General features: G+C 37.5%; 2 protein-coding genes across 3 annotated transcripts; one reads left to right on the top strand and one right to left on the bottom strand.

Moving 5' to 3' along the window:
- Positions 1-903: 903 nt before the first annotated feature.
- Positions 904-8213, top strand: LOC147862475 (mitogen-activated protein kinase 4b). Of its 2 annotated transcripts, none has more exons than XM_087321278.1 (7): positions 904-1720; positions 3267-3396; positions 6235-6372; positions 6601-6933; positions 7311-7494; positions 7780-7961; positions 8047-8213. In XM_087321278.1, exons 1-6 carry the CDS (start codon positions 1566-1568, stop codon positions 7953-7955), a joined length of 1116 nt encoding a protein of 371 aa, XP_087177404.1. In that variant the 5' UTR covers positions 904-1565; the 3' UTR covers positions 7956-7961; positions 8047-8213. The 2 variants fall into 2 exon arrangements, with proteins under 2 accessions (XP_087177404.1, XP_087177405.1); XM_087321279.1 differs by having other exon boundaries at positions 7780-7967.
- A 1008-nt stretch (positions 8214-9221) lies between these two features.
- LOC147862474 (uncharacterized) lies at positions 9222-11094 on the bottom strand. Its single transcript, XM_087321281.1, has 3 exons — positions 10945-11094; positions 10704-10779; positions 9222-10092 (listed from the first exon to the last, which is right to left on the bottom strand). Exons 1-3 carry the CDS (start codon positions 10984-10986, stop codon positions 9458-9460), a joined length of 753 nt encoding a protein of 250 aa, XP_087177407.1. The 5' UTR covers positions 10987-11094; the 3' UTR covers positions 9222-9457.
- Positions 11095-18284: the final 7190 nt, after the last annotated feature.

Genomic DNA, 18284 nt, shown 5'->3' with positions numbered 1-18284 from the left:
TCAATCATTTCTATCAAATGAAAGATCAATGGCTAGCCATTGTCTTACACAAGACGGGTTGGGAAGAATTGTCGCTTCTCTATTTTGTATTTTGTATCTAATATGCCATTTTAAAACTAATGGAAGAATATGTTGTTTGGAAAAAAAAAACTCGAAGTGATTATTTTACTAGACGAGCCTATAATACATATAGGGTGTTCAAACTATCGATTGGAGACTACACCTCGAGTCGATATTGCACCCGATGAGCCATGTGTTCCTATAAGCAAGTCAATGTTTTAGGTTTTAGAGTGCAAACTCGAGAGTGCAGATGGGATTGATGTGGGCACCCGACAAGGCATGCGTTCCTTGAGTGAGTCAATGCTTTAGGGGGTTCAAAGCGCAAACTCGAGGGTGCGCATGGAATCAATGTGGCACCCAACCCACAATCTCAAGTCAAGTTGTTACGATACGAGTGCGGAACTTCCGGGGAGGTCGATGAAGAAGAGAGTACAAGGCTCGGGGTAGCGGACGAGGTGGGCTCGACTCGGCCGGTTCTACAACTCGCTCTCAAGGGGAGCTATCTAGTGACCAGACGGAGACTCTTGATCGGAGTCTTATTGACCGGAGATGGTCGGGAGTGGCAGGTCATCGAGGCCATCCATGACCCACTCGGGCACCATCATCATCAGCAGCAGCAGGAGCAGGAGCCGCCAACAACATTAGACTCCATGGCTATGGCTTATCACTACTAGTCAAATGGAAGACAAATTGCCCACGTGCATTTTCAGCTACATGCATACATACATACATACGTACATACATACATGCATACATACATACATACATATGTATGTATATATATATACATACATACACGTCTGTTTGACTGTTAGTGTGCTTGCTCTGCTGTCTTAGCATCTACGAAAGCGTCTTCCTCTTTTATACCTGCAGAGCCAAGCTCTGTTTGCAGACATATATTAGCTAGGGTTTTCCTTCCCTTCAATCCATTCATTCCTTTCTGGCACCCCCTCCATAGCAGAGGACAAGAGGGTGTCTGTCCATTCTTCAGGTAGCTTATCAGTACGGTGTTCTCTTCTGCTAGAATGACTAAGATCTAGGGGGCTTGTCACTCTCTAGACTGCACAGATTTAGGGTTATGCAATTGCATTCTACACAGGTTTTGCGATTTGAGACTTGATCTGCTGGCTTCCGCTAGGGTTGTGGTGGTCCATTCTGCACAGATTTAAGGGTTCGCTACTCTGTCGTACACAGATTTAGATATTTCCAGTTCCATGATACACAGGCTGAGGCGTTTTCTATTCTATTATACGCATTTTTAAGGGGGTTTCACTTATAGTCGATACAGATTTAGTCACAGCTTTGCTAGCTTGGCGCTCGATCTACTCGTCTATCCTATACAGATTTAGGGTTTTGCCATTCTATTCTCCACCAACTTTAGAGTTTTTCTACTATATTACAGGTGCTTAGGCCGTTTCCTTTCTATTATACAGAGATTTAGGGTTTTGCAGCTCTATCACACAGGTATTTACGCCTTATTAATTTAGGCTTTTGATCACAATAACATGGCTTCCTCATCTGCTGAAGGTAACATTCAAGGTGTGCCTACCTATGGCGGTGCCTATATAAAGTATAACATATTTGGAAATCTCTTCGAAGTCACAAACAAGTATGTTCCGCCCCTTCGTCCCATTGGCCGGGGAGCTTATGGCATTGTTTGGTAATTTTCTGCCATTTCTTTAGATTTCTTATTTTAGATCAGTTTCGCAACCATAAATTTTCCTTCATGATGGTTTGTATGTGAGAAATACAAATACAGTAACACCATGCAGGGATTTGGAAATGCTAGCATTCCTTAACCAGATTGCTGAGAATCACTATGGTTTTGTGGCGATTTTGTATGGGGATTTGTATCTGAGAATCACTATGTGCTTTTCCTCTATAAATGTTTTTCTTACATGCCAAAGAACATGAAAATATGGTTATTAATCACTATATTTTCTTCTTTACTTCTTTTACAGTAGTGGTCTGTATGTGAGAAAGAAGTAAAAAAGATTATATATGATTTATAACCTCATTTTTGTGATGATTTGTATGCGAGAAAGACATGTAGTGATTTGGAACTGTACAGATGTCTTGGGTGGTTCTTTACAAGTCAGCGAGGTATGATGGGTAATTTCAGAGGAAGGAAAAGTAGCTTTTCTGAAACATACAGTTGTTTTGACAAGTGAAATGGGACGTTATCAAGTAACTTTAGAAGAAGAAAATGCAGTGCTTCAGAGTCATACAATAAATTTGACTAGTAAATGAGCTGTGATGGGCTATAATATAGAAGAAAAGTACGTAGTGATTCAGAACCATACTTGATAAGAAAATAAGGAGAAGTGAAATGGTACGTTATCAAGTAGCTGTTGTTTGGACAAGCAAATAAGGAGAAATTTCATAACTTAAAGTGAAGGAAAATATAATGATTCAGAACCATATAGTTGTGTTGACTATAAAATTTGGCATGATCGTTAATACCTTGGAAAAAGAAAATTTAGTTATTCTGAACCACACTGTTGCTTTGTCAAGAAGATAAGGCATGATGGGTAATGCTTTAGAATAAGAAATGTAGTGTTTCAGAACCATACAGTTGTTTCGATGAGTAAACGAGACCTGATGGGTTTCTATACTGGGTAACTTTGGAGGGTAACTTTGGAAATCGAATATGTACTGATTCAGAATTATACAGCTAAATCGGGAAGTGAAGGAGGCAGGATGGTTTGTATGTGGATAACTTTGGGAAACTGAAGAATTAAATGTAAAATTTAGGAATTATGTGGTTATTTCGACATGTAAATAAGCTTTGGCATCATGCGGATACTGTGAGATAGAAATAGAAGAATAAAAATGTAGTAATCTAGAACTACATAGATGTTTTGACATGTATACAAGTAATGTATAACAGCTTGTAAGCGGACACTATGCAAGGTTCAAGATGTTGGGCTGTATGGGGATACTGTGATAGTTATAGAAACAGAATATAGTGATTCAGAGTGATATAGTTGTTTTGCAAAATAGATGATGCATGATGAAACTAAAGCTGTTGTATCAATTTTGTCAATTTTAGGAAATTAAGAATTGGATGTATGGATGTGCTCAGTTTCTTTTTGGTTCATTACGTCTTTGATAATTTCACATATTTTATTGAAGTCTATTCTCTATTGTAATAAAAAAAACATAATTCTGTTTTTTTAATATTGTGGCCTTCTGTCTCTTTTTAGCTCGGCTATCAATCGAGAAACTGGGGAGGAGGTGGCAATTAAAAAGATTGGAAATGCATTTGATAACAGAATTGATGCAAAACGTACCCTACGCGAAATCAAGCTTTTACGTCACATGGATCATGAAAACGTACAGTTGTTTGTCTATTCCCTAAGTTTTTATTTTGCATTATGTGAAATTTTTATCTCAATATTCACAGGAACAAGCATTTAAAAGGTGATGACATAAATATAATTGCATGTTATATATTTTCAGCCAGTTATATTTCTTTTTACATGTACCCTAAAGATAGGAGCCTGTAGTCATCAAGGAGTTTTTCTAATTGATGTCCAATTCAGTTCTTTTTAGTTTATATTACTGGCTCTCTTTCACATTTCTGACAACTGGAAGCAACAATTTTCAGATCTAGATTCTATAGTTTCCCATTTAAGTTTGGTGTAAAACAACCTATGCGAATCAGGTTTTTTGAATTTCCAATCTGTTTGTTTCTCCTTTTCTTATGTGCATTCTCGGAATTGACCTAGCTCTTCTAGCTTTTAGCAAAGATTCCTCATCCATTTTAGTAAAGCTTTTGCTTAGTAACTTTGGGTTGTATGGACATATGTGCTTACTCTGTCTGTTCAATTATGCAGAGGGAGGGGGGGTTCGTATAGAATGCTTGGGTGCATCACTCTCCTAGATGGTTGGTCCCTTGAGGAGAGGAGGGTACTGGTTGCAATCAAACTCTGTGAATCACTTGTCTTTGAATGATTTTTGGTGATCATGGACTCATACCTAGGTTGTGGATTTTATGGCTAATTTCTGTAAGGGAGTTGCTGCCCTTGTAAATATTTGAGTTTGTGGCATTGCTTGGTAAAAGTGGACCCCCACCCAGTTTTAGCTATCAGAGTGCAGAAGACGCAGCAGCTATCTAGATCAATACAAGCAATTTGTTGAACCAAAATCATCCAGGCTTAGCAAAATTCAGTTTGCTTTGTTGTATGTGTCTAGCAACTAAGAAGGATAATTGTCCAATCCAAAGGAGGATCTGCAGAAGCTTCATGAACTTACTACAGAAGATGAATGGAGCTCATATCATATCTCTAAGCACTGCCTTCTCATGCCAGTCCTAACCTCATCTTCATTGTTTTATTTGTTATCATGAGGGGATTCAATGTAGACCTTTGGGTTTCAGGGTCATGACCATAGCTTAAAGAGTGCAGTGGATCATATGTTAAATAATGAGTTGTTTCTAGGAGCTAAATATTTTTGGGATATTGTTATTACATATAACGTATGGGCTAGCTGGACACTTTCTATAATCTATGAGCCTTGCAAGTATGAATCTTTTACTACATTTCTGAATGAATGAGAAGATAAAAAAATCCTGTTCTCGATTTAGGACTCCAGGATCACTTGCACACCACTCTCTGGGGTTCAGTTGAAATTTTAACAGTTTCAGTTTCTAGTGGCACTCAAACCTCTTTGAGCCAATAAGAACCCCAAATGTAATGGCCAATAAGTTGAAATTTTAACAGTTTCTAATTGTCAAATTTAATGCAGAGTCTCATGCACATAAAACAATTAAACTCAGTCCATTTCCTCCCTTTTGTTAATAATTTTGGAGCCAGCTCAGGGAATCATTATTATTTTCTTCACTGGCTTTGGGTCACTTCATGAAGGACAATCGGAGCATGTAGGCATTACTCACGGCTTAGATAGTTGTTCTACCACTGAATGTACAAAACTGGTATTTTGTGCGTTATATTTTTATGTCCTAACGTAGAGAAAAAGAAGAAGTTGAGCTGTCCTTGGTCTGTGATGCTATTTACAAGGTGTATCCCCTGAGCCTAGTCCATTAAAAGGGGGTGAGTAGGTAATTTGAGGATTTTGATCGTCTTTATCACAGAGTTTTGAACGTTGCCTTGAGAACAACTTTGGAAGGGTAGTTCACTAGTAGTTTATGGTTGAATGATATCATCCATGTTTTTCTAAGGCCAGTAACTGAAAAGCACCTATCTGGTTTTATGCTCAAAAAACCTTCGAGGTTTCAGCTGGTCGATCGACTCATTGCAGCTAATGTGGTAAGATTTTTTTGGGGGTGGGGGAGGGGACAATAATTGGCCTTCTGGTAAAATTATTAACACTATCAAGTTTCCTTGAATATTAGAAACGAATATGCTACATTATCTATTCATGATTTCAAGCTATTTGATATACATATAGACGGGTAGGAAGCATTCCCAATTTGGCCTATCTCAATAAGCTTGGTTGAAAAATTGAGCCATAAGTAATGGAAATCAAACAGATGTTTGAATTTTGACATGTATACCAACTACGGAAACTAGATTTAGACTAAAATTTAAAGAAGTATGATACCTTTCGCTCCAATTTAACGGGAAACACTGGATCTACGTTGATTTGAATTGATTTCAAAAAGAGTTAATGCATATTACAAAATGAATGTTGGGCTGTTGCAAATAATAGAGGTCTAAATTTACATGTTCTACTTGTAGGCTCTTCACCTTCTTGTGCTTCTTCTCTTGAAGCTTCTTTTTGGTTGTTAGTTGGATGTTATTAAGTCTCTGCATTTTAGATGTCTTGTGTGGAAAGATTAGCATTCAGAGGATAAAACATTTAAGTGTGTTGAGCTCATCTGCAATTACAGTTCTGGAGGTGGGTGCACATGAATGCTTAATAAAGTTTCATTGCAGTATATACATGCTTAATAGAGTCCAAGGAAGATAGTGATTGCTTCAGATTTCAGTTTTGGGGTATTAGATTTTGAAGCTTCATGGATTTCTTACTAATTAGTGAGTGTGGTATTCTGTGAGGGATGACGATGCCTCGATGAGACTATTGTGTACTATTTGTTAGCAAAATACCTACGTGTATGTTTATACATATAAACAATCACTCAAACTCCAGTATTAAATTCACAATGAGTAGACTGCTAGTCTGACCAGTGACAGATGTGTTGTGATGCAGATAATTGCGATAAGAGACATCATTCAACCTCCAGATAGGAGCCATTTCAATGATGTATATATTGTTTATGAGCTCATGGATACAGATCTTCATCAAATTATCAAATCCAATCAGCCATTGACAGAAGATCATTGTCAGGTTTGGGTCTTTGTTTCTCTTTTTGTGCATAAATGATTGATTACTGAAATTTCTCTTATCACAAAAAACTGATGAGTGTTGGTACCATACAACATCAGCCACCCAACACTTCTTGCCCAAGACAAGATAATCATTTGCTGCTTAGGAATCAAGCATTTCTTTGTTTGCATTAAACATAACATAATGATGTACAAAGGTCAAGCTTACATTAGTGTTCTTTTTGGGCAGTACTTTTTATACCAGCTGTTACGTGGCCTGAAATATATTCACTCCTCAAATATTCTACATCGTGACTTGAAGCCAAGCAATTTACTTCTAAATGCTAACTGTGACCTAAAGATATGTGATTTTGGGCTTGCACGAACAACATCTGAGACAGACTTCATGACTGAGTATGTGGTGACACGCTGGTATCGAGCCCCTGAACTGCTCCTGAATTGTTCTGAATACACTGCAGCCATTGATATTTGGTCAGTGGGCTGCATCTTTATGGAGATCTTGAAAAGAGAACCCCTCTTTCCAGGAAGAGATTATGTCCAGCAGCTCAATTTGATCACACAGGTATGCGTGTATTACATATGGTTGCTAGGTTTCACGTTGGTGACTCCTGCAGAATATTTGAGTATAGAATCCTAAATTGTAAAGGTTAATCATTGGTTCCCCCGATAAGAATGCTAAAAAGAGGACTAGGATTAGGGGCAATATTCCTTTTTGGCTGAACCATATATTAGCTTTATACATAGTCTTGTGTATGGTCTTAAGTAGTTAAAAACGTTACTTGGTTTTGCAGTATGATGTTAGGTAGATAATGATTACTAGGTTTTGGAGGAATATAGTCTCAAGTTTGGTAACCGTAATGCACTCTTAGAAATTGATGATTGTTCCACCCATTGCACATTCGTTGTTTTGGATAATAATGATTATTTTTTGGCATGCAGCTGATTGGGTCTCCAAGCGATGCAGACCTTGGGTTTTTGAGGAGTGACAATGCTCGTAGGTATGTGAGGCAGCTCCCTCACTATGATCGTCAACCACTTTCTCAAAAGTTTCCTCACATTAATGCAGAAGCTATAGATCTCATTGACAAGATGCTATTATTTGATCCAGCAAGACGTATAACAGGTAATGCGGTTAAGGAAATGGAAAGAAAACATGCCCAAAATACCCCCATGTATTTGGATATTTTCCAGAATACTGTCAAGTTCTCATAAAAGTTTTAAATCAACACTGTAGTACTGCTTATAGATATTATGGAATCTATCCCAAAAATGCTAAAAGTATTTTGCGGTATTAAGAACAAGTGTTATAGAAAGGATGTCCACATCCATTCCAGTCTATATCTATTAGCACTGGCTAAACCTTCCATATGTATAGATTTAATGCATATGTTCTATTATGTTTTTGCAGTTGAGGAAGCTTTAAGTCACCCATATCTTGCTAGTCTTCATGACATTAATGATGAGCCCAGTTGCCATGCACCTTTCAACTTTGATTTTGAGCAACCTTCTTTCACAGAGGACCACATCAAGGAACTGATTTGGCAAGAAGCTGTCAGCTACAATACACAAAACATGATGGAGTGATGAGATGTAATTGTAAAGATGCCACTTGCTTCAGTTGGACCCTTTCAGTCATATTTTGTCTAAAATAATTTATTTGATCAATTCCGAACAGGAGTTTGTACATTTCCTGATGGAGACTATTTGATTGGCCTTGACCAATTCAGACTTTTTGCGAATGGGTTCCATTGGTCCAAATTTTCTCCTGGAATTTACTTTTGACTTAAAGAATACATGGTCAGGCTTCATTGGGTGGTCAATTAATCTTCTGTTTATTTGCTGACAGGCAATTTTATCTTTGCTATGTGATTTGTGCATATGTGCGTGGGTTGTCATGTGATTTAGAAATGAACTGAATTATCTATTCTACCTACGAACCGCTCTTAATTGTTGATTATTCTCTAGACAGATTTATGCTTTCTTCAATTTGACCTTACAAACTGCTAACTAAGGTTAGTCTGCACTGCACGTATGGTTACAATGCAATAAACACTACTTGTTCCTGCAAGACTGATTGATGATTTTGGCTGCTTCCCCAGCCACATTGCATTGTCACAAGTGTTTTAGCAAGCCACATTGATTGCAATGAACATTATTGGTTCATCACTATTGCCTGTTAAGACAAGTGTAAGAGGCATAATTTCAATTGTCAATCACATTTGCTTTTAAAGACAAGTATAAGCTGCATAATTTCACTGCACATGACAATTCTCTAATTTGAAAAGATTATCACTTCATGACTCAGTTTTATTAAAACCGAGGATTGTTTTGTATATGTATTAAAAAAATGTGAACATCACTAACTTTTGTAAAGATTTTGAAGTGTCTTTAATTTTTCCTTTTCCTATGCTTTTGAGTAATCACTTTGCTTGAGCCAGGTAGACCTATGATAGTCACTGTCAGAAGAGAAATGCAATGCAATGGTACAGGAAAAATAGTGCCAAGAACTGGGTTACTTGCATTACTTGTCAACACAATTACAGTTTAACTCTGGCCTCTCTGATAGTACCTTGAGTACCCATCAAGAATTACTTTGTAGAATCTGTAAATCATGAATGCTGTTAAACAAGTACTGACATTTTAATCTTCTTTAGATTTTGGTATCACACTCCATAGATTTATACAACAATATCACAATTTATAAAGGTCGTTACCAAAGGGATATGTTCAACCCCATGGGAATCTATGAGAATATAACTTACACAAGGATAGCCACTGAGATCACTACTACGATACACACTGTTACTCAGAAGCCCTCATTAACTAGTATATGTTATGACTGATTGAAACAAGAAACTAGTATCAGTGATTGAATTACTTGTGTATACATTGTAAAGTTTCAGCATTGTCAAGCAAATATGACATGTAAAGCACTTACATAAAAACAGACTTATAAAACAATGCTATGAATAACAAAGGAGGTAAGACCACAGCACTCGGTGCTCACCCAAGAAAACTAAAATATTTTGTTTTTTCTAGTGTGTTCTGTTGATGTGAACTGATGAGATGGATGAGGCTAGGCAGATTCACATTATGCTACAATTATTGGCATTCTCATCACTAAACATGCTAGTAGCAAACTCTACAGACTCCATACTGTTCCTATAGCCCGAAATGCTCATGATCTTGGAAGATACCATGGCATGATTAGTATTATTAGTGTTCATGAAGAGGTCATTATTATGAACATGATGAGAAAGAAACAAAGGTCCTCCTACCCCTACACCTGAAGCTCCTCCGAATGGAACTCTTTTCCCCCCTTTAACTTTCTTGTTACTGTTAATAGTAGTACTGTTGTTAAGATCATTCAGATCAGACCCTAACATGTAGTTAAGATACTTGTTGTTTTGTTCATTCAAGTTGTTGGCAAAATTGCTAATCCTCGGGATGTTCTCATGGGTGCTACTCATTTTGGGCATGGCGATGGTATCATAATCCAGGAGCTGCTTCGCTGAAACTTTGTTAATGTTTGTGATGTTGGGGAAGTGATCTTTCTTTTGATCTCTATTTGATGCTGATATGAAGGAAGAGGCAGGGATAGGGCTCCACGGTGCTGCAAATTTGCCTGCTTTACCTAGCTTCTTAACAAGGGTGCTTGCAGGGACAGTCCCAACCACTGATACCTTGCTGAGCTCGGCATCGATCACAATGGATTCTATCCCTGTAAAAAGTGTCACATAACTTCTGATTGCTCACCAATGAAAGATGCATAGCTCACAGACCATATATCATGGCACTCGAGATAACATGACCAGACCTTGCATAGCATGAAATTACATTAGATAGCAATGCATGAAATCACATGACATGACATGACGAGAAATCATAAGGTAAGTTAAGGCGTGACATAGCCTTCCATTTTCAGTGATTGCTTGCTGATAATTATGCTTCCATTAATGAAGGCAGTTGAATCTAGATGTTGTCATTGATTATTTTAATTATATTTTTATTTGCTAATAATTCTATTACCTATCCATGCTACATAAAGCAAGGCATATGTACATCATAACTCCTAAGAATGGAATGACCTACAATTCCCAGTGTTCTAGCCATTGAAAATGCAGAGACTAAGCTTAGCATAACATAACATAACATTGCAAGGAGGCATATCCATTAATTGTTGTGTGCTAAGTTAAAGCTGCCATTAATTATAGCTAATGATTCTAAAACGTTTCCAGTGATTCCATGTTATACTGCTACATGATGTTATTGCTAGTGATGCTAAATGCATTAATCAATGGGATAATAAATATGAAAATGATGTTACTCTACCATCCAACTTCTTAAGGACCTTCTTGACTTGCTTCTGGCATTGTTCACAATGTATGAATACCTTCAGCACTACATTCTGCAAACCAAGGAGAACAGGTTGAGACAAGGCAACGTGCAGATACAGTACGCATGTATGTGTATGTATAAGCTTGCATATAAGTTGTCTAGGTATAAGTACGTGTATATGACTATGAATGAGAATGCAGTTTGAATGCATTTATGTGGTATATGATACAGAGACCTCTCTTTTGGTTGGTAATTGGAAGGAGTCTGCCTTTGTCATTGTTGTAAATGAAAAGAAGGCAGAGAGCTTCCTCTATGGCTGAGGGAGACAGAGAGATACAGAGACAGAAAGAAGAAATGGAGAAGCAGCAGAGGAGGGTTCTTACTCAAAGACGAGAGAAGGGAAAACAACATCTGAGGAACAGGGTTTCTGCCATGAATAAGTAAGTCATGAAGAAATTTTATATCGTTGAGAGAGAGAGAGACAGCAGAGTACCCAAAAGATAATAAACAAAGCTGCCTCTCCCCTGTTCTCTTCTTTTCTCTCTCTCTCTCTCTCTCTCTCTCTCTCTCTCTCTCTCTCTCTGTATATGGAGCAGGGCTCAAGAAGAGGAAGAAAAAAACCTTGTCAAAAAAAGTACCCACGAGCGTGTGTGTATGTAGTAGCAGTATATGTATACAAATTACTACAATACAGTAGATATGTATAGCATTAGAATAACTCTTTAAGAGCTGTTTTCTTGCTTTCTCTGTTTCCCTGGTGTTTTTTTTTTGGCTCTTTGAGAGGTAGAAGGCGGGAAGAGAAGAAGGCGTGTGTGTGCTATACAAATGGAAGAGAAGCTTTTTTCACGTTTGGCTTTCTGCTTCTTCTTCTTTTCTGTGGAACAGAGTATTATTATATTCACTCACTCTTGTCTCAAAAGAAGAAGAAGAAGAAATTCCTCTGTAGCAGTAGTTAAAGTAGCAGTCATGCTTCTTTGTTCCTCACCCATCCTCTTCAGAGAGAGAGAGAGAGAGAGCATAGCATGCTGCCTCTCATTTTCTTGTACAAATGTCTGCCTGCCATAGACACCCATCATTCACTCATTCATTCATGCACCCCCCCCACCCCACCCATACTACTACTAACTCCAAAGCTCCAATCCACCTGTCTAACCCTAACCCTAACCCTAACCTCAACCTCAACTACTGTAACCCTAACATTAATGGCCTGACTATTAAGCTTTACTAACTTTAACCTAACTCCAAACTCTAAACTCTAACCCTATATCCTCCTTTCAACTCCTACACACACACACACACATTCTGAACATATAGATATGTATGTAGTATATATTTACATACATACATAGTAGTTAGTACCCCTACAATCCAAGCAAAGTCTCAAGTTCCAAGAAGCCTTAGTTAGCCCTAGGAGGTGACAACCCAGCCCCCCCCCCCCCCCCCCCCCCCCCTATCAAAAAGTCAATGCCTCTCACTCCTTTCTTTTCCTCTCTTGCATTTGCATATGCAGATGGATGGATACTCACATTCAATACAATAAGCATTGCCTTATCTTTGAAACCCCTTCATCTGCAGCTCTCCCCTCTATCTTTCGCCACTCGGGGTCGAACATTTTAACTTGTCCGGTAAAAACTGGAGGTGGACGATCTCTTGTGCATTTTTGTCGGCCCCCCAATACCTAAAGCTCAATGAGTTTACAACCCATAAGGTCTAAGACTTCTTCTCTTGGGGATGCTCTTGCTATGCAACATGCCTAGTTTTGGGTATCCCCCCTCCCCCCCATTTGAACTCTACTCTACTTCATAAATAAAAAAATTGCATGTAGAAATTATCTATCCATGAGAACCTTTCCACTCAAGTACCAAGTTCAAATCCCACATTGTCACTAGGTTTCCGGCTCTTTTCGATTGTCCTACTTGTCATGTATGAGTTGTTTTCGGTGACAATTGCCACATCATGTTCTTCTCCACCCTTGTTTCTTGGTAAACTTTTATATATTCTATCTTCTTGTAGAATTTTGAGAAGGGTTCATTGATCAAGTTTCAAGTTTACTTTTTTTCATAATAATGTTGTCAAGAACAAAGTTTCAAGCTTATCGTTTCATTGATTGATGTGCCAGTCAATTTGAGTGCATTGCATAGTTCCGATGCAAACTTTGCCTAGGTAGATATAAGACAAAAATAACTATTTTTGAAAGAAAAAAAAAGAAGACAAAAATAATAGGCATAAAGGATTGTTTATTGTTATTATATGAGTTTTATTTAGCATTTTCATCGATGATGCTTTTGGTGCACAAATTTAGTAGTCTTGTGCTACAGTGATTATTTTCTTCGATAACAAAGTGAACTCGAGAATGAGGATATAATACATGTATAATAAGAATCATAGTTTATATGTAACATCTGGTTATTAGTTATGCAATGATATTGTTTCCAATCTCGGGTTTATGTAAAGTTGTTCATAAACCTTGATTTTAGGAGGATTATCTTGAAAGAATGTTTATAGTCAAGCTCTATGACTACATCATAAAGTTTATAAATCAACTTAGAAGATGTTAGATCAAATTAATTGGGATGTTTAAAGTCTCGTATAGCATTGTTTCAATGCAAGATTTCAACAATATGATTTGGTGTGTAATGTTGTGTTGTTGATGTCTACAAGCATAGATTTTTTTGCTAAATTTAGCAAGTGTCTCTAGGCATCACCCTTAGTGACTCCCACATTGAAGAAGTGTGCATGGCCAAGTACTGGGCGGATGAGAGCTTCAGGGTGTACCAACCGCTATTTGCACAAGGAATTGACTCTTTGGAGAATATAGTACTTGGGACATATACGGATTGAGAGTTACATTTGAATGGGATCTTAGAGTACAAACATATTTATTGAGATAAAGTTCCATTATTTACTTAGTAAGCAACTATGCATTCTCAAAATTCACCAACAAATGTTGTTGTAACTTGTAAGTCATTGAAGTGGACTATATTGGAAGTGCAATATTGACCTTCTTATACAACTCAATAAGCCAAATGCCAAGAACCCACCAACTACAAAGTTGAAATAAGTTGTCATCTCACGTGTTGTGAATGGAAGGGGACATTGCAATGACACTCATGTAATAATGTCAAAATTCACTAAAAGTCGTTGCTTTTTGGATCATTGAACTAAACAATATTCGGTAAGTGGTGCCAAAAAAATGCCTTATGATACACCTCAATAAGTGAGATGCCAACCAAATAGGCTCATAGGTTCATTCCCACAACTATGCATTTAGTGTTTATCCTCTAGATAGCGAAAAGTCTGGTAAATGTAGCTCCACTCACCAACTTGAATGATCAAATTAAGTGATCTCCTCTATTATAGAAGAAGATAAACCGTGAGAGCCCTAAGAAACTAAATATACGTCAAGGAATGTATATTGCACAAATAAGATATAAATTTGGTAGTATATTGGGTAACATATATACATGGGGTTTTGTCTTGCCAAGTTCACTAATTCACTAGATGCCATTGTGGAGTGTAAGGATTGATCACCCTCTCTACTCAACAATCTTATCATTATCTCAAAATTGTTTGAGCTTTGTGTGTGTCTATGCATGCATGTATCTCTCTCTTCAGTGCCACACTTGGAAGGTTGAGCTCGTATGTGTTTGCCTTATTTGCACATGGAGACTTGTGCTTCAAAGTATGAATATCCCTTCTTCAGGAGGAGACGAGCATCAAGACAACTTTTGTACTTAGGCCCCTATTTAGTCTCTCTCTTAAGCCCACATACCTTATTGGTAAGTCATATTTTAATCAATGCATAGGGTCAAATCTCACCACTCATAATGTAAGGATTGCACATGACAACCCACGGTCCTTGTTTGTCTTTTTCTTTCTCATTGTCTCTATTCCTATGTCATGTTGCCCCACTTACATGTTAATGTATCAGTATCATCTCTAGTGCATTTGAAGTACACCCATGGCCATCCAATATTCAATGGGGATCGTGTAAAGTTGTATGATGTGATAAATTAAAAAACATGAAATTATAGTACTCAAATGTATGCAAGCTCCCATACCATTGTTCCAATTGCTACCCAGAGTTTGCGTGCTAAAGTACAATGTGAAACCATTACATTGCAAAAGTTTCAGACACATTAAAATAAAGAATATGACGTGTATAACTTGATACCATATGGCATAGGTGTATCAATACGTACCAAAGTGATTCATACAAATCGTATGCTTGTCCATGGTACATACATAACTAATGGTCTTTATACCACCATATGCCAAGGGTATGGATTGGCCTTATTGTGCCTTTTGGGTAATGTCACACTCTTCCCTGTGAATCCTCGGATCAAATCATTGATTTCTTTCGAATAATTATGTACCTTTTGTTATATTTATTACTTATCCCCTTTTCCAATGAAAACATGGCTTTGTTCTTGTTTATAGTATATGTTATTTCCAAGCACACATATGCATATCGCATGGAAACATATAGTGACACATTTATTCACGTAAATAGAACTCAATTCCTAAACTGGGAGTATGTATTGTCTTTGGTCCTTTTTTTTCCAAAAAAAAAACTACTTCCATTAGTTAAGGCAATGTACATAGCATAATTTTCAACTCATATCTCACAAGCCATCTTGCATGTCAAAAGAAAACAATATGTGTAGAGGAAACAACAAAAACAACTCCAAAACACCACATTATTTGATGTGTATAGCATTACCCGAACGCATACTCTCCATGTGAGCCTCATACAACCCAAATTCATCATAGACGTTCTCCATTCACTTCTCATGGCAGCATCCATCTAGATGTTAGGTACACTCGGAGGGAACAACCACCGTGGTGGTTGATAATTCCACTTCGCTTTACCATCCACCATCTGCAGCATCGATGAACCGCTCCATTTTGAAGGAACCGAGCTCTAGCTTCTTCACTTGTGTCAGAGGGCCCTTGAAGACTTTCAAACTCTCCTCGTAACGTAGAAATGAGATTAAACCAGATCATCATTAAATTCTTAGCCGGTGGGGTTCGTTTACCTGCGAAAGTCTCCTTGCACCTAGATACCCACACTTGGCAAACCGTAAGGCTGACCACTAATAACCATATGTCCACGTAGCGTTCATGTAAGAAGAATGAACCTCCTTGCGTTGGTTGTACAATTCCTTGCATCACCTTTAAAGAAGGACCATTTCCATTCCACCCTTGAAACCACAAAGCCGATTCAGTGGCCAACCAAGTGATTGATGCACTCAATACATGAACCTCAACCCCGAACCGAGCCAAGATTCTTAAGCTCCTCAGGCAATTTTCTTGGGCTCGTGGGAAGCACCACAAACAATGTGCGATGTCCTCCAAGCTCGCACTACAGGCCTTGCAACTACTCATGCCACCTCTATTCCCAAGCCACTCTCCTGTTGGAACAGCCCGATGGGTGATTAACCAGAAAAACACTTTGACCTGCTTGGGAAGGGATGAGTTCCATATCCTGCCCTTGGTTCTATCCATGAAGGCTGAATCGATAGCTACATGGGCCCACTTGTTGGCACACTTCTCACGATACCAACCTAACTTTCTCCCCAAGCGCGTCAAGTATTCGAAGAAACCTAATGATTTATCTTGTCTTTGGTTTTTTACTAGAGCTAGTTTTATCAAATTACGGAAGTAGATAATCCCCTTAAATAATGTATTTGTCATATCTAATGACTATCCCTATGTGTGGCCATTTAAAATTATGCAAAAGAAACATCCAAAGTCATCAAGAACCTTAAAACCTCCTAATTTTATAGAACCCCACAAAGGAACCTTTCACTCACATTGAACTTATCTTCAAGAATGAATTATAGTTGTTACAAAATTATTTCAATCAAGTTATATATAATCTCTCGATAACACCATGATATAGGCAATACATTATGTAATAATCGAAGTCTAAGTTGGCTTCATGGACTTGACAAACATTATTTTCCTCTCTGACATTTCCATTGCCCATCATGATCCTATATTAAAAAGAGTTCTAATCCTTCATCTCCAATGAATTTTAATACCCCCGTGATGATTTTGAACTTAAACTATAGGAGTTTATGTAGGAGTAAATACTCCCGTGATGTTTATGTAGGAGTAAATACCTCCGTGATGATTTTGAACTTAAACTATAAGAGTCTTGTGATGAACCCCCACCCATCAGCCCAAAACCTTAATGTTGGAAAACAAAATCTTTATCACACCATTGTAATGTGTAGATACGAAATTTCAACATGGTAGTGTGGTGAATCAATAAGAAATTATTTGTGAGGATGTGTCGAGTAGCTTCTATAACGAATAAAGGTAATGCTATTGCATTGTGCTAGAGCACGCAATATCTTTTTGTAATTGGTTTCCAATAAAAAACTTATATTCCAAATTTTTGTCAATTATACTTGAGTTTTTTTGTCAATTTATTGTACACACTAAGCATTATCATGGTCGTCAATAAGCACTCTTACATTTTTGTCATTGATGTAACATTTTAACACTCTTAGGTTCTCACGTAGCAAGTATGTGACACCAACTTTATGCCACCTTGACAATGTTGGTATTTTTTTTATAATGGTTGAACATTTCTTCACGATAATGTACCATTTCCTACGATAGTATAAGTATCTCGAAGTTTGAGAATAACTAATGAATGCACTCTACACAAACTAATATCTATGGTTTAGGTTTGAGTTTTAGGGGGTGTCATATATAATAAGGAATAACCTTGAAATAGAAGCAAATTGTTTTCTTCATATATCCTAGTTTGCTAGTCATTTTGGGAAAACTCAATGCAGGCAAGATATAGTGGCCATGTTTGGGGAGGCGTACATCTAATTAGAGGCAAACTACTTGGTTCTTAGTCTTCACGCCTTATTCCATGCTAATTGATAGCAAGCAACAAATCAAAATTATGGGACTTTAGCACATAGGGAAAGAGAATAAAAGGCGTAACCATTAGACCCAAAAGTTTCTCTCTAATTAGGAGTCTTACAACCTTCATTAGGCTTGTCTCAATCGATGTGGTTCCATACTTGATTATAATGCACGCATGTTTACTTTACTCGTGAATCTCTCGAACATTTGAAAAGTAGTAACGCGTGAACCTGTTACCTCACCAATATGTGGTGGATTATTCATTAGCTTAAATTTCAATAAGTAAATTAGAAAAATTAAGAGATGTGAGGAAGGGAAATTGGGCATTAGACAAAGCACTCAATTGAATGCCACCCCCAATAAGGTGAAATGACTTTTCCATTAAAAATAGCAATGAGCTCAAATGAGAAGTGCATGTTGCTTTTCTCGAGACATTCAAGTGTACAAATAATGTTGTTAAGGTCTTCAAACAAACACTCTAAATGAATTCTTCTGCTTCAAGCATTCTCTCGGACTATCGTTGCATGATTGTCTATAGCTCCATGACATGTCCCTCTAAATTGAATTCTTCTTCTTCAAGCATTCTCTTCTACAACCATTGCATGATTATCTCTAGCACCATGATATGTCCCTCTAAATGAATTCTTCTTCTTCAAGCATTCTCTTTGGGCGCCATTGCATTGT

The sequence above is a fragment of the Azolla caroliniana genome, unplaced genomic scaffold (genome assembly GCF_043228905.1).
Source record: "Azolla caroliniana isolate FFs.n. ecotype wild unplaced genomic scaffold, voAzoCaro1.0.p SCAF_6, whole genome shotgun sequence".
Lineage (NCBI taxonomy): Eukaryota > Viridiplantae > Streptophyta > Polypodiopsida > Salviniales > Salviniaceae > Azolla > Azolla caroliniana.
This window is presented reverse-complemented; position numbering and strand designations above follow the sequence as displayed.

Coding starts and splice junctions, on each gene's coding strand:
- LOC147862475 (XM_087321278.1), top strand. CDS start 1,566: ATGGCTTCCTCATCTGCTGAAGGTAACATTCAAGGTGTGCCTACCTAT. Junction 6,373..6,600: donor TGACAGAAGATCATTGTCAG/GTTTGGGTCTTT, acceptor CTTTTTGGGCAG/TACTTTTTATACCAGCTGTT. Junction 6,934..7,310: donor AGCTCAATTTGATCACACAG/GTATGCGTGTAT, acceptor TTTGGCATGCAG/CTGATTGGGTCTCCAAGCGA.
- LOC147862474 (XM_087321281.1), bottom strand. CDS start 10,986: ATGACAAAGGCAGACTCCTTCCAATTACCAACCAAAAGAGAG. Junction 10,780..10,944: donor AATTACCAACCAAAAGAGAG/GTCTCTGTATCA, acceptor CTTGGTTTGCAG/AATGTAGTGCTGAAGGTATT. Junction 10,093..10,703: donor GGTCCTTAAGAAGTTGGATG/GTAGAGTAACAT, acceptor CACTTTTTACAG/GGATAGAATCCATTGTGATC.